The 13,994-nt window shown below is 34.0% G+C and overlaps 1 protein-coding gene across 1 annotated transcript in view; it reads right to left on the bottom strand.

Annotated features, from left to right (window-relative positions):
* Positions 1-6: 6 nt before the first annotated feature.
* The window catches only part of LOC117109305, a 15,571-nt gene continuing 1,583 nt past the window's right edge, over positions 7-13,994 (bottom strand). The window contains exons 2-6 of the mRNA XM_033251578.1: positions 8,169-8,730; positions 6,684-6,826; positions 3,990-5,852; positions 1,423-1,607; positions 7-1,333 (exon numbers count right to left, since the gene is read on the bottom strand). Of these exons, the coding sequence (XP_033107469.1) occupies positions 1,304-1,333; positions 1,423-1,607; positions 3,990-5,852; positions 6,684-6,702 (2,097 nt within the window). The 5' untranslated portion in view covers positions 6,703-6,826; positions 8,169-8,730 and the 3' untranslated portion in view covers positions 7-1,303. The remainder of the gene's footprint in view (positions 1,334-1,422; positions 1,608-3,989; positions 5,853-6,683; positions 6,827-8,168; positions 8,731-13,994) is intronic.

Below are 13,994 nucleotides of genomic sequence, written 5' to 3'. Positions count from 1 at the left end.
ACGTTCATGGCGCTCCATAGCATGAACATATCGCGTTCATAGTCTGGGTGCTATGGTGGTTAAGCGTCCAAAATTTGGTGCATAATTGTTTCCAGTGGATTGTGGCTCTACAAGTGATCCAGATTGATATTCCACCGGGTAATATTATTTTACCCTTGGGGAATTTGAGAAATCCAAGATGGCCGCCAAAATGGCCTCCAAATTTGAATTTCCTATAATATTTTACATAGAACAATATTTTTTATCTATACTATAGTTTAAAAAGTCAAAATACATTGCCACCACCAAATGTCAATTTTAGCCTCTGTGAACATCCAAAATGGCAGCCAATATGGCTGCCAAATCTGAATTTAGCTATCACTAAAACACAAAGCACATTATCTAAGGATTATACAACAACTAACATTTACCACATCAAACGAAAATCTGGAAAAGTCGCCATATTTCTCATAATAGTTTACATACAACGACAGTTATTGTTTTCTACTACGGTTTGAAAGGTCAATCGAAATAGTGGCAGCATAAATATTAAAATCTGCATATTTCTATTTTCTCTAATGAAACATTTTACCACAATATGACCATAAATGCTACAACTGACCTTGGATCCCCATATTCATATAATTTAATATCTTCATGGAAGCTTGATTTAGGCATATTTTCTTTACACATACTGTACATGTTTATTTTATTTATATTTTAAAAATGAATGAAATTTCAATAATCACTATCCCTCTCCTTTTAAAATACCTTGCTCACATACAAATTGGCATGTTGCAAAACTGGCGACAATGTAGAGTATGATGTATCTCCCATTGGCAAGTAAGAGTGAACGGCGGTTAATAACCCAAGAGGCCTGAGAGCCAGAGGAGGAAAAGAGTTGTGGGCTTGGACAAGGTGAGAATCAGTGGAGGAGAAGATTGTTGCTTGGAGTGTGCTGTGGGAAGAGTCACCATATCTAGTGACTATAGTGGTGCAGGAAACTTCCTGCACCACTAATGGTGGTCCCTCTACCCGGAAAATCGATATCAGTTACTTTTGTCTGCCCACCAAATGGGTGGAGCAGCACACCAGGGTAATTTTAGTATTTTGATACCTTAGCAGCGAATGAATAAATAGGCCTTTTGTATGTGATGAGAACTCTTGCACTATAAACTTACACAAAGTTTAACCGTCGAAATCTCATGCAAGGTTTTAAGCAATGTAAAAATTTCGAAGTCCTTTCTTGGCAGGAGGTGTTCCTGTTTCCGAGGAAGCACCGTCTCCGAGCGTGGCTGGTGATGATGTGGTTGGCCCAACTTTCTTAACACTCTGTTTTTTGTTTGTCTGTTTCCTTTAACATAAGGAAAAGAAGATGTTTTAAGTTAATTGCCTTCGTTTAAAAAAAGAGCGAAATCATCATATTTAACAAATAAAACTTACTGCAAATTGTTGTTCCCACCGGACAATCGCATCTTCGTCTTCACCCATGGATTTCAGAACATCCACTATCTCCCTCTTCAGTTCTTCGTAGTCTTGGCTTTGTCTGCCGGGTCCTAGTTTGTGCTCCATATTGTAAGCATCCTCGAGGAATTTCAAAGCTTTTTCAAAGTTTTTATGAGCATCAGCTGAAATAAAAACAATTTAAATAATATAATAATTTTAAAAAATGGTAAAAATAGTTATAGTAATTATAGCAATAATAACGATAAGGATAATAAAAATAATAATATGAAATAAAAATGAAATAGAAAATATATATACTAACAGTAGGCCTATTGATAATATTAATAACGTAGATAATACTGAAATTGGTGATGATGATGATGATAATGATAATGAAAATGATAACTTTCCAAAACCCAGGGAAGCAATTATGCATTGGACACCCTCCAAGTAATGACCATCACCATCCCCACTTTACCGCCACACTAACAGACCTCTCTAATTCAAGACCACTTTTTTAAAGAACCCAATAACAATCTTTGACCGAACCCCGGGGCCATCAATATTTTCAGATCCAAAAGGTGGTCTCGAATTGGAAGGCGAATTGTATTTAATTGATCAACACTAATTGAACAAAAAATTTCAAGATAATTTATCTTGGGGCCGTAAAGGCCATACAATAATGTGTGTCCCAAGACCACGAAAGGGCTGTAAACTCGCATCATCAGGTTTTCGGAGAAAAGGGGCTAAATAGACAGTATAACATGTAATCTGAGCAAAATGTGATTATGTCATAAATATATAATATTACTTTTAAACTTACTAATTTTGAAGTTGGGGTTCAATATTTCAAAGGTAAACCCTAAAATGTTGTAATTTTATGAAGAAACGTATATAAATTCATCAACTTTTAAGCCGCCATACTTCGCTTCTAAACAACTCATTCACTACACAAAATTCAGGTCCAAAGATAGATAAATGAAAACTATTAGATATAATAATACGTGTATTAGTACTCGTATTCTATGTGAGATTTCAGAATAAACAAACAGTATAGTTATAAAATAGTAGAATGGTCACAGAGCCAGGTTAGACCTATTGAGAATATTTCGGTCATTTGTAGTGAAGTAAATCTAAAACGTATTCATGTTGACATTAAAAATCGTGTACAAAATAGTTGAACAAACTTTAAAGTATGTTCCGAAAATATTGTAGTGCATCATAGGCCTACTGTGGTACGAAGCTTATGTAAATGTATACCTAAATGAAGAAAATAGCCTTGAATTAATTCAAATAATACTAAACTGTTTCATGACTTGTTGGAAAAGATTTGGAAACAATCATCTTGCCGTCTGGCAGTGAAGCGGATCAGAAATGACGTACATTGCGGTAGAGTACATGTTAAGAAACTAGTGGTGGTTATTGACGCCAACCATAGAGAAAATAGATTTTCTCTATGCGCCAACAGAACAATCATCTGCACTATTTTCTGCGATGTGACATTAAAAGGTATTTACGAAGTATATTCACACAACATCATTCAAATCAATAGTCAAATAACATTAAAGAATCAAATAATAACGTGCGTGTCGACATTACAATTGCTTTAGAAATATATTTCAAAAGTAATTTTCTAGAGCATAGCACCATAGTACGTACTGTCTTTATTGAATGAAGAAAATAACCTTGAAGTAATTCAAAAGATACGAAGCGGTTCATGTCTTGTTTTGAAGAAAAAAATGATCTTCTTGCTGTGAGGCAAATTGTATACTGTACATTATAAACAAATTGTGAGGTAGACGGATTAGACCAAATAAAAGCAAATTAGGCCTGTAGTGTTGGCCCCGCCCGACTGACCCAAAAGGTACGAAATTGAGATTAAAAAATGTTTAATTACGCATATATGAACTTATATATATTATATATAATATATATTATATGATGTACATATCCGCCTGAAGATTGTGGTTGGCCCTGCAAACCATAAGAAACAATGTTGTAGTGGAATTAAATAATATGAAATAATCGAGTTTTATATAGCATTAATTACTGCTAAATATATATATATATAACGTTTTGTTTTGTATGTATATGTATATATATCTCTTATACACATCTAGATGTGTATAAGAGACAGCTCTTGCACTATAAACTTACACAAAGTTTAACCGTCGAAATCTCATATTTTTTTTAATGTTTATAAATTTAAAAAAAAGAATCAAGACACCGTCTCCAAAAAGGCTTGACGAATAAAACAATAAATTCATCAGAACAACGGGGATGCCATAATAAGTACGTAGGTACTTCAGCTTTATAAATGTATAACCAATTTCCCCCGGGGTATTAAAAATTAACCTCCTGGGGTATCGACTAGAAGATCTCTATACAACATTACATAACTATTATTGTTTTTATTGTGTAAAATAAAATCGGCAATCAAACAGATAATATCTACATGATCAGTATTAAAACAAATAAAATAAGACAAATTACCATAGAGAAAATATAACTGTGTTCTATTTTCTATATGACCATAATATGTCAAAATGGTAAGACCAGCCTACCTTTCTCGTCTTCTGAAACTTCGGTAGACTTCAGTATTTTCTTGCCAATGTGATGATGAGTAGTACCAACGAAGAACAGGCATCTTGCTGTTTCTGGGTTTTCTTTTTTGAAAATACGCTGAATAATTCTTAAGCTTTTCTCTGCATCAGGTAATGCTTCACTGTAATCCTCCAATTCAAAGTGACAAAGCGCCCTGTTCTTTAAGATCTTTGCCGTCTGCTCGATTTCCAACCCAGGGAAACTATTGTGCTGCATTTCTAAGGCCTTATCAAACCACTCCAGAGCCTTATTATATTGTTGCTCTCCCTTTTCTGGTTCGTTTGCATCCATGTACCGATTACCCCAGCTTCTAAAGCAGGCGCCCAAGTTCATAACATACACAGAGGAATCCAAATGCACTTCAGGTTTGCCTTCTGTAATATTTTTAATCATTTCCCATGCCTGTTCGTGATAGCGTTGGGCGTCCCGAAGTTTCTTCTGAAGATAAAACACGTTACCGATTGCATTAAGAGTGCGAGCAGTCATCGTGTGATCTCCCTCGAGTTTCGTTCGTATATCCAACGACTTTTGAAGACTGTCCAGACTGTCATTGTACTCTCGCTGGTTAGCAAATGCTCGCCCTTTTACGTACAAACAGGCTGCCTTAGCTATCATTGCATTCTTATGATGTTTCTCGCTTGCGTTTAGTTTTTCCAACGTTGTCAACCCCTTGTCTACAATTTCGTGCACCTCCTCCAACTTAGCTTGGCTTATGTACTGTTCACCAAGCCATGCACATATTAAACTGTATGTGATCCCGTCTTTCTCCTTTTCAGCCTTAGCTAAAGCGTTCTTAAAATATTCTGATCTTCGATCTGCATCAACCAAATTCTCGATTATGAGATATCGTTTATCTTCTTTAGAAAAGTCCAATTCTTTAGCGGTTTGTTGTGACTGGATCTTTGCTGCATGCTCAATATATTGCATCAAATTGACTTTATCGTTCTGGTACATTTCAAGGCCTTCCCTAAAATTCACGTTTGCAACTTCAGAAATGTTATTTAACACCTGATGGTAGTGCTTAAGAAACGCTGCCATTGCCGTGTCTCTAAGTTTTCTGAGAGAGTCATCTTCTTTTGTTGCACCTGCACATGTCATTCTCACCAATGTATGTAAATTGTACTGGTTAAAATTACCTGCACCAGATGCAATGTTTACGAACTGGTCAAGCTTTTCGAATTCCAATACCCCGTAGATACAGAGATCCTGCAGATACAAACTAATCATACTTTCATCTTTATCAAGAATGACGGTTGCAACTTCCTCGTAAAAGAAACTTGGAAACACAGACAACTTGATTAAGTATTTCTTTGAATCTTTATCGAGTTGATTAAATAAAACACGAAGGCATCTGAGCACACTTTCTTGCTGCTCGATCTCCTGACCATCCTCTGTCATGTTCATTTGGTACCGACAATCAAGAATCCGACTATCTGGAACAGGTTTCTGCAGAATTTCCAGTAATTCCTTTGGTTTGATCTGCCCCTGTTTCAGACGGCTTGCCAATGCTCTGATTGCATGTGGGTTACGACCACACACAGACACCAAACTAGTGCATAATCCATCGTCTAGGCTAAGAATCCCAGAAGAGCGGCGTAGAAGTGACTCAGCATCTGATAACTCGAGTGGTTTTAGATCAAGTTGATGGAAGTTTTCACGTTCAATTAGGACGTCACTATCAATCTTGTACCTGGTAGTAATCAAAAACTTTATTCGCTGTTTACTTTCCTCAAGGAATTCACAAAGAAAGTTCGTAAAATCATCACGTGATGTACTTCTTGGCCTAAGAATGTCATCTGCGTTATCTAAATAGATAATGGTTTCTGAAAACACAAAAAATAAAAAAAGAGGATTTACACGGCATTTTACCAATGGTAGTCAGAGGCGGATCCAGAGATGTCCAAAAGGGGGGCCGAAGGAGGGGGGGCGAAATTTGGGCCGATCGAGACAACAATGTCTTAGGGGGTCCGGGGGCATGCCCCCGCGAAATTGTTGTGTTCTAGACGCCCGAAAATAACATTTGAGGCGTTGTGGGCTGTCATTTTTTTTCTTTTTCTTCTTTCTTTTTTTCTTTTTTTTTTATCTGCCAAAAGGGGGGGGGCGGGGGCCGGGGCTGGGCTGCCCCCACCCAAATCCACCCCTGGTAGTTTCTCTCCGCCAGGGAATGTAGGCATATGTGTCAAAATCCCCTGATTACTACCAGCAGCATTATTGAGTTCTCCCAAGAGAGATGAGTATGTATTGTGTATGTGTAGCAAATCGGTATTCAAAAAGTTGTTTTGTTGAATAATATTAAAGTATTCTATAAAGTTATTTCTAATTAAATAATTTTGGAAAAGCTGATGCAACGTTGTGTTAACGTTAATTTCTTACGTAACTTAACCACAACCTTTACAACGTTCATGAATGCTTTAATAACGTTTGTTTATGTTTGCTGGGTAGAACAATGAGGACAGTGATGATGTACTGTAGATTCTGGATGTTAAGAATACTGAAGATGATGGTTATGTGATGAATGATGTTGGTAGTGATTACGTCTATGATGGTGATGGTAATGAAAAAGACGCGATGGTTACCTGTAGTGGACGGCATCAAAAGTATCAATTACTGTTACAAATTTTTAATATTATTATTTTATTTAGATATTTTAATACCTGAATCTTGTGGTGGCATCTATTGCAATAAATCATCGATACTAAACGTGGTGGGCGATATTTCTTTAAAGCCAATTGCATTCATGATGGCTGCTCCAGCCTCGCCAAATGATGCCACATTCCTCAAATTCACAAGATAAGACCTAAAAATATATATATATATATATATATATATATATACAGATGTATATAGGCCTATATATGTTTATTTAAAAACATATTCAACAACAATCAAATAAATAACAAGGTCTCTTAAAATACTTTTTTATAAGCATATAGATAAAACATAGATACACACTTAAAAAAACGAGGTCACAAGTCACACAAAAAAGTCATCCCCAGAAACTTTATTTAGCGCCTGATGGTAGTGCTGTAGAAATGCTACCATTGTATTGCTGCAAAATTAATTTCGTTTATTTTATTCAGCAAATAAAATCACAAACCATTTTTAAATACAAAACAAAACAAAGAACATGTATGTGTATACAGTATAATGAAGAGCAGCCAACAGTTATTGATTCTTAGGGTAACCCAGAAAAGTTTTAAAATATTAAAAACTTATTTCCATTGGGGTCCAAATATCCACGTGGTATCCTTCGTATAATCAATATAAGACTGTAGCCTAATACTGAGACATGTGGCAGAACCGTAGCTTGCCACTATCTTCAATAGTACTTTTCTACTTGTGCATGTGGGAAAGCATGAGTTTGCTACTTGGGTCCTATGGGGAAAAAGTAGCTTGCTATTTGGAATAAAAATGGTAGCTACAAGTTCATGTTGAATTACAGTAGAAAACAGTGCCCTCGAGCATGCTACAAGTTGATGTGGAAAAGGTAGCATGCTAATAAGATGTGTGGAGGACATTTAGCTTTCAACTTGATCCTATGAAAAGAAAATTGACTGACTACCTGCTACCCAAATAGTAGCTTGTAACTGGTTTTAAAGTCAGAGGAACATAAATTGCTTCAGGAATTTTTAGGAGAAGTGTAGTTTGCTACAGATTCTTATAAGAGTACAGTAACTTGTTTCTGAATCTTATTGAAAAACTGTAGCTTGCTACTGGGTCATGTGAGTGAATCACTATAGAGCAACTTCATTTTATAACACAATAGCTAATGAAGAAAATAAAAACATTAAATATAGAGTGATTGGCTTTTTAGAGTACATTCACACACGGAAGCCTACCGAAACTACCAGAAATCGAATAAATATATGGATTAAATCTTAAATTTTCTTCGACAAAGAACTCTTGTATGTTCCTATATAGTTATGATGCGGCTATATGTGTTCATGACAATACATAGGCATGTCAAATGTCAAATGTTTGTAAAACAAAATTTGATAGTCTGGGCAGAACTTAAGAAAGGCCCCTTCGCTCAGCGCATCGAACACGCGGTCCTAATTTTGGTTTCGGATTCGATGTAAATGCAGCTTTACATTTATTTTTACCTATGTTACAAAAAAATATACAATACTAAATCTTACTTAACAACGCCACCATCCTTAAAATAGGGGGAGAAGATTGCACAAGTCTTGATGGATATCTTAGTTTTACCGATGCCAGGCGGACCAGCGAGAACCACGCAGCAACACCCACCTGCCGGTTCCACAAGTTCCACAAATGCCTTCATTATCCTCATCAGCTCATCGTCTCTTCCAACAAATAACGGGTCGCTTTTAACAGCCAGGAGATGTTCAAATTCTCTGTGCACCTTTCTCATACTCTTGTACTCTTGTATTTCATGTAGGCCGATATTGTGTTTAATATGTTGGCAAATCTGCTCCAGGAATGAAGTGTCGTCTTCCGTGATAATATTATAGTCTTCCAGTTTTTGAAACAGTTCAAGCGGTGTTTGTATTTTTTCTAATACTGGACTTCCTAACTTTTGTCTTGAGTAGAATTTGGCCTTTTCCAAATCTTTCTCTACCATGTCATTGTGCAGTTTAATAATTAATGATTTAAAAGGATTGATAATACTCTTCCAATCAAGCTCTTCCGAGGATTTTGATGCCATTATGAGAAGATGGCTTGTAGCCGAATGTCTACCTGAATGGAATTAACACATTGCTTATTAGATTTGTGAGCCTAAACATATAATTAGCATACCTCCATGTAAAACAGGTTATATTGTAAGAAAAAAGTTGGGTTTATAGCAGTGTATATATATATATGTATATATATAATATATATATATATATATATATATATATATACTATATATAGTTATGATGCATCGAAGTGATGGGTGCACGTATATCCTGATGAACATATAGTAGAATGATGACAAAAATTAATGACATAGGCGGTTACCGTTTTTCCAGGATATGTAAAAATTTATTTAATAACGAACATTTCGGGAGCGCCTGCTCTCTTCTTCAGCGTAATGCCTACTGAATCAATTAACATCAAATTGAACAATTAAAGTCAAATGGTAAACAAAAGATAAACAAAACGATTGGCACAATAGGCGGTCTGGCCAGTGCACAGAATGCGGCCTCTTTGACATAATAATTCGGACTGGATTATCTGTTAGCTAATTTGTTAATGAACGTATAGCCGGCCGCTCAAAATGCCAAGGTCTTTGTTTAGACCCAGTGTATGAGTGTAGAGTCTTAAAACCCAACGCATCTCATGACATTTTCTATCTTTGGTGGATTTATACCCATAGCCTATGATGATAAATTTCATGTTATTAATAGTGTGGTCTGGCAAGAGTTGAAATGTTGACTGACGGTAGAAGTCCTATTCTTGTTCCGTATAAAACTTTTATGGTTTTGGTTAATTCTAGATCTAATGGAGCATCCTGTTTCCCCTACATAATTACCATTATTACATTTATCACAGTAAATAAAATAAACAACATTAAGATGTACAATCTAATGGAGGAGAGCGTATTTGATGTGTAGTGCCCGGTACTGTAAATGGTGTGTCGGTGGTGATGATTTCGCAAAGTTGGCATCTCCTATCACCACAAGGTTTATTACCTTGATCCGGATGATGGTTAGGATACCGAAATCTGGATGATGTAAGGAGGGATTTAAGATTGGGAGGTTGTCGTTGGGCAAGAACAGTGGGGCTGTCAAAAATATGTTTAATAGAGGGGTCTGTCTTGAGGTTTTCATAATCGTGTTTTATGGTGTTGGTTAATGAAGGGATTGAAGGGTTATAATCAAATATTTTGGGTATACGATCGGAGGTGGACTTGTTATTGTAATTGAAGAGGTCGTAGCGGGATTTAGTGGAAGCTTCCCAGCGGGCATACAACGTTAATTGAACGTTGAAATGTAGTTGAAACGTTAAAATCATGTTGACAACATATACTTAACATTGAATCAATGTTAAAAATATGTTGCGGTTGATAATTTAATGTTAATTCAGCGTTGAATTAATGTTGACATTTGGTTGATAATTTAACAATTACAGTACCAACATGTTTTCAACATCTTTAAAACGTCAAGTTAAAATATAGTTTGCATTTCAATGTAGAATCAACGTTGAAAATGTGTTACGTTTTTCAATCAGAATCGTATTGTTTATTCAACATTTTTCTACGTTAAATAAACGTTGAAAATATGTTGAGATTTTAATGTTACAGTAACTACGTAAGTTCAACATCTTTTCAAAATATAGTTTGCATTTCAATGTAGAATCAACGTTGAAAATGTGTTACGTTTTTCAACCAAACTCCTATTGTTTTTTGAACGTTTTTTGAACGTTAGATACACGTTGCAAATATGCTGAGATTTTAAAGTTAGTGTATCAACATATGTTCAATGTTTTTTTCATTGTGAAGTTAAAATGTAGTTTTTTATACAACTTCATTTCAACATTGAATTCACTTTGAAATCTGGTTGAGATTTTAACATAACAATGTTTATTCAACATTTTTCCCATGTTAACTCTAAACATAATTTTTATTTCTAAGTAGAATCAACATTGAAAATGTGTTGTGTATTTATACAATGTATCCATTACTTACTTAATGTTATTTTAACAATAAATAAACGTTGAAAAATGGTTTAGATATTGAAATTACATTAACAACATTAGTTCAACATCTTTTTAATATAATGTTAAAATATAGTTTGTATTTTAGCATATAATCAACCTTTAAACTATGTTATGTTTTTCTGCCAAAAACCTATAGTTTATTCAACGTTTTTTCTACGTTAAAAATATGTTGATATTTTAATGTTACTGTGACAACGTTAAGTTCAACATTTTTACAACATCAAGTTAAATTATAGTTTGTATTTTAATGTAGAATCAACGTGGAAAAAGTGATATGTTTTTCAACCACAACCCTATTGTTTATTGAACATTTTTTAATGTTGAATAAACATTGCAAATATGTTGAGATTTTAAAGTTAAAGTATCAACATAAGTTTGTTTTTTTTTTTATAGTTTTTTATATAGTTTTTTACTCAACTTTATTTAAACATTGAATTCACTTTGATATCCGGTTGACATTTTAACATAACAATTGCAATCAAAATTTTTCCAACGCTAAATTTCAACATAGGCCTGCCTTTTTCAATGTTAATCATTGTTGAAAATGTATTGTGTCTACAAAGCACCCATTATTTACTCACCGTTGTTTCAACAATTGATAAATGTTGAAAACTGGTTGAGATATTAAAATCTTAGTAATAACATTAATTCAACATCTTTTCAATGTCAAGTTAAAATATAGTTTTTATTTTAACGTATAAGCAACATTTAAAATAAGTTGTGTTTTCAACTCAGAGTTTAAGATTTTACCAAACTTTATTTCAACAATTGATCTCATGATGATGTTTTAATAAAACGAAGACGAGAAAACAGAAATTACATAGGCCTACTTTGATTTTGGTAGGCAGTAGGCCATCCCAACTATCGACAAATAAAAGGCAAAATATGTTTAACACCCAATTTTTTCATCTTCACTTGGTAGAGCATTCTCACCTACCCTAAGCTTGCCTATTAACATTCTGTCTCTTATAACATGAACCGCTTCGTATCTTTTGAATTACTTCAAGGTTATTTTGTTATTTTCTTCATTTAGTACTGAAGATAGTCCGTACCATGGTGCTATGCTCTAGAAAATTACTTTTGAAGATATATTTCTAAAGCAATTCTATTGTGTAAATATACTTATTTAGTATACGTTTTATTGATGAAGTATATTTACGCAACGTCATTCAAATCATGTATGTCGTTGTGTAAATATAGCCTACTTCATCAATACGTTTTAGTGCAGATGATTGTTTTGTCGGCTTAAATACTTTTTAAAGTTTCTTAACAACTAGTTTCTTAAAATATGTACTTAACCGCAATCTACATCATTTCTGGTCCGCTTCACTGCCAGAGGGCTTTCCAAATCTTTTCCAACAGGTCATAGATGTGTATAAGAGACAGGTCATGAAACAGTTTAGTATTCTTTAAATTAATTCAAGGCTATTTCCTTCATTTAGGTATACATTTACGTAAGCTTTGTACCAGGGTACGATGCACTACAAATACTTTCGCAACATACCGTACTTTAGGGCCTGCATTTTGTGTAGGTGAATAAGTTGTTTGGAAGCGAAGTATGGCGGTTTGAAATGTTGGTGAATTTATAAACGTTTCTCGTAGAATGGCCTTCATAAAATTACTAAATTTTAAGGTTTAGAGTTGAAATATTGAACCCAAACTTCAAAAATAGTAAGATTAAAGGTAATACTTTATATTTATGCATTAATCACATTTTTCTCAAATTTCATATTATACTGTCTATTGGCCCTTTTTCTCGAAACCTGTTGATGCGAGTTTACAGCCCTTTTGTGGTCTTGGGTCACAATTATCATATCAACTCTAGCCCCACCATGGTTGGTAAACAACTTGTTTGGCGCCTATGAATGTCTGGAAACAGATGCTGGCAACCTACAGCCGCTTTCCCTTCCCCTCAAGGGGCAGCCACAATATATAAAGTTAGCATGGATGAAAAATATATTTAAATCTTTAAAAAAACAACAACAAAAAACATTCTATTATTGAAAGATGTGCTTTAAAGTTATTTTTCAAACTTATTTTGTTCTACATCCATTCATGTTTGGTGTTGTTCCTAATTATTTAGCAAAAAGTTAAATTGTTTTAGCTTAAGTCCATTATTAACCTAGGCAATTACCATACTCTACTACACAACATTTAATTTAATATTTTGCATATCAAAAGTAATAAAACTGAATGAACATGTGTTTTAAGGTAAGTGCCACTCCCTATAGAGAAATCTCTAATTGTACATGTTTGCAATATTATATTCCATAGTGAATATTTTTCAGTATTTGCATCATTATTGGTAATGCTTGCAGTACAGTATATCAATGTAGATTGGTCTGGGAAGAACAGTTGTTTCAACTATCTACATAGTATTCAAGTATTTACTATTTTAAAATTTACCATACAAACTTTAAAACAATATTTCAGTCTTCTTTGTTTCAAATATTTTTGTTTTGTTTTTATCTTTCACAAAGGTTCTTGGATATCTTGCTTCAATACCTCTGGTTGGACAAGAAAAGGCCTGGCTAAGGATAGTAGAGGGTCAAATAATTTATCACCAAGAAAGTTACTGATTTAAACCGAATCCTGTAACGCGAAAGATTCTTAATTATGCTAAGTGTGCAATATTAGGTCAGTTAAGTTATACCTCCATGGTTAAGACGACAGTAATGCATGATAGGTATATTTTGAAATCTACACATAGTAGCTGTTTTTATAATTATTAAACATGCCTGTATAGCTACGATACATAATATTTAATGTTTTTTGCAAGTTTCAATTAAAGAAAAATGGTCAAGTATATTTTAAACTCAGTGTATTTTGTAAGTTTAAAGGAATAAACATTGACATTGACTCAACATTAAAAATTTACATTGAATTAACATTGAACATATTACTTTGAATCGACGTTGAAATTTACGTTGATGAAAACTTTCATTCACAACCAAAATTCAAAGTTGATTCAACATTGATCATTTGATGTTATTATAACGTTAAACAATTGATGTTGAAACAACTTTAGACAATTTACGTTGAATCAACGTTGAAATTTACGTTGATGAAAACTTTCATATACAACCAAAATTCAACGTTGATTCAACATTGGTTATTTGACGTTGTTCCAAAGTTAAAAAATTAGCGTTGAAAAAACCTTAGACATTTTACGTTGAATCAACGTTGAGATTTACGTTGATGCAAACTTTCATATACAAACAACAAAAATTAAACGTAGATTCAATGTTTGCATATTACGTTGAATCAACGTTATTTCAACCAAGTTGTGCCCACTGGGT

Source organism: Anneissia japonica, unplaced genomic scaffold, assembly GCF_011630105.1.
Source record: "Anneissia japonica isolate Jap-2015-1 unplaced genomic scaffold, ASM1163010v1 scaffold287761_len698747_cov189, whole genome shotgun sequence".
In the NCBI taxonomy this organism is placed as follows: domain Eukaryota; kingdom Metazoa; phylum Echinodermata; class Crinoidea; order Comatulida; family Comatulidae; genus Anneissia; species Anneissia japonica.
The sequence above is the reverse complement of the archived record's forward strand: the minus strand, read 5'-3'. Positions and strand labels throughout refer to the sequence as shown.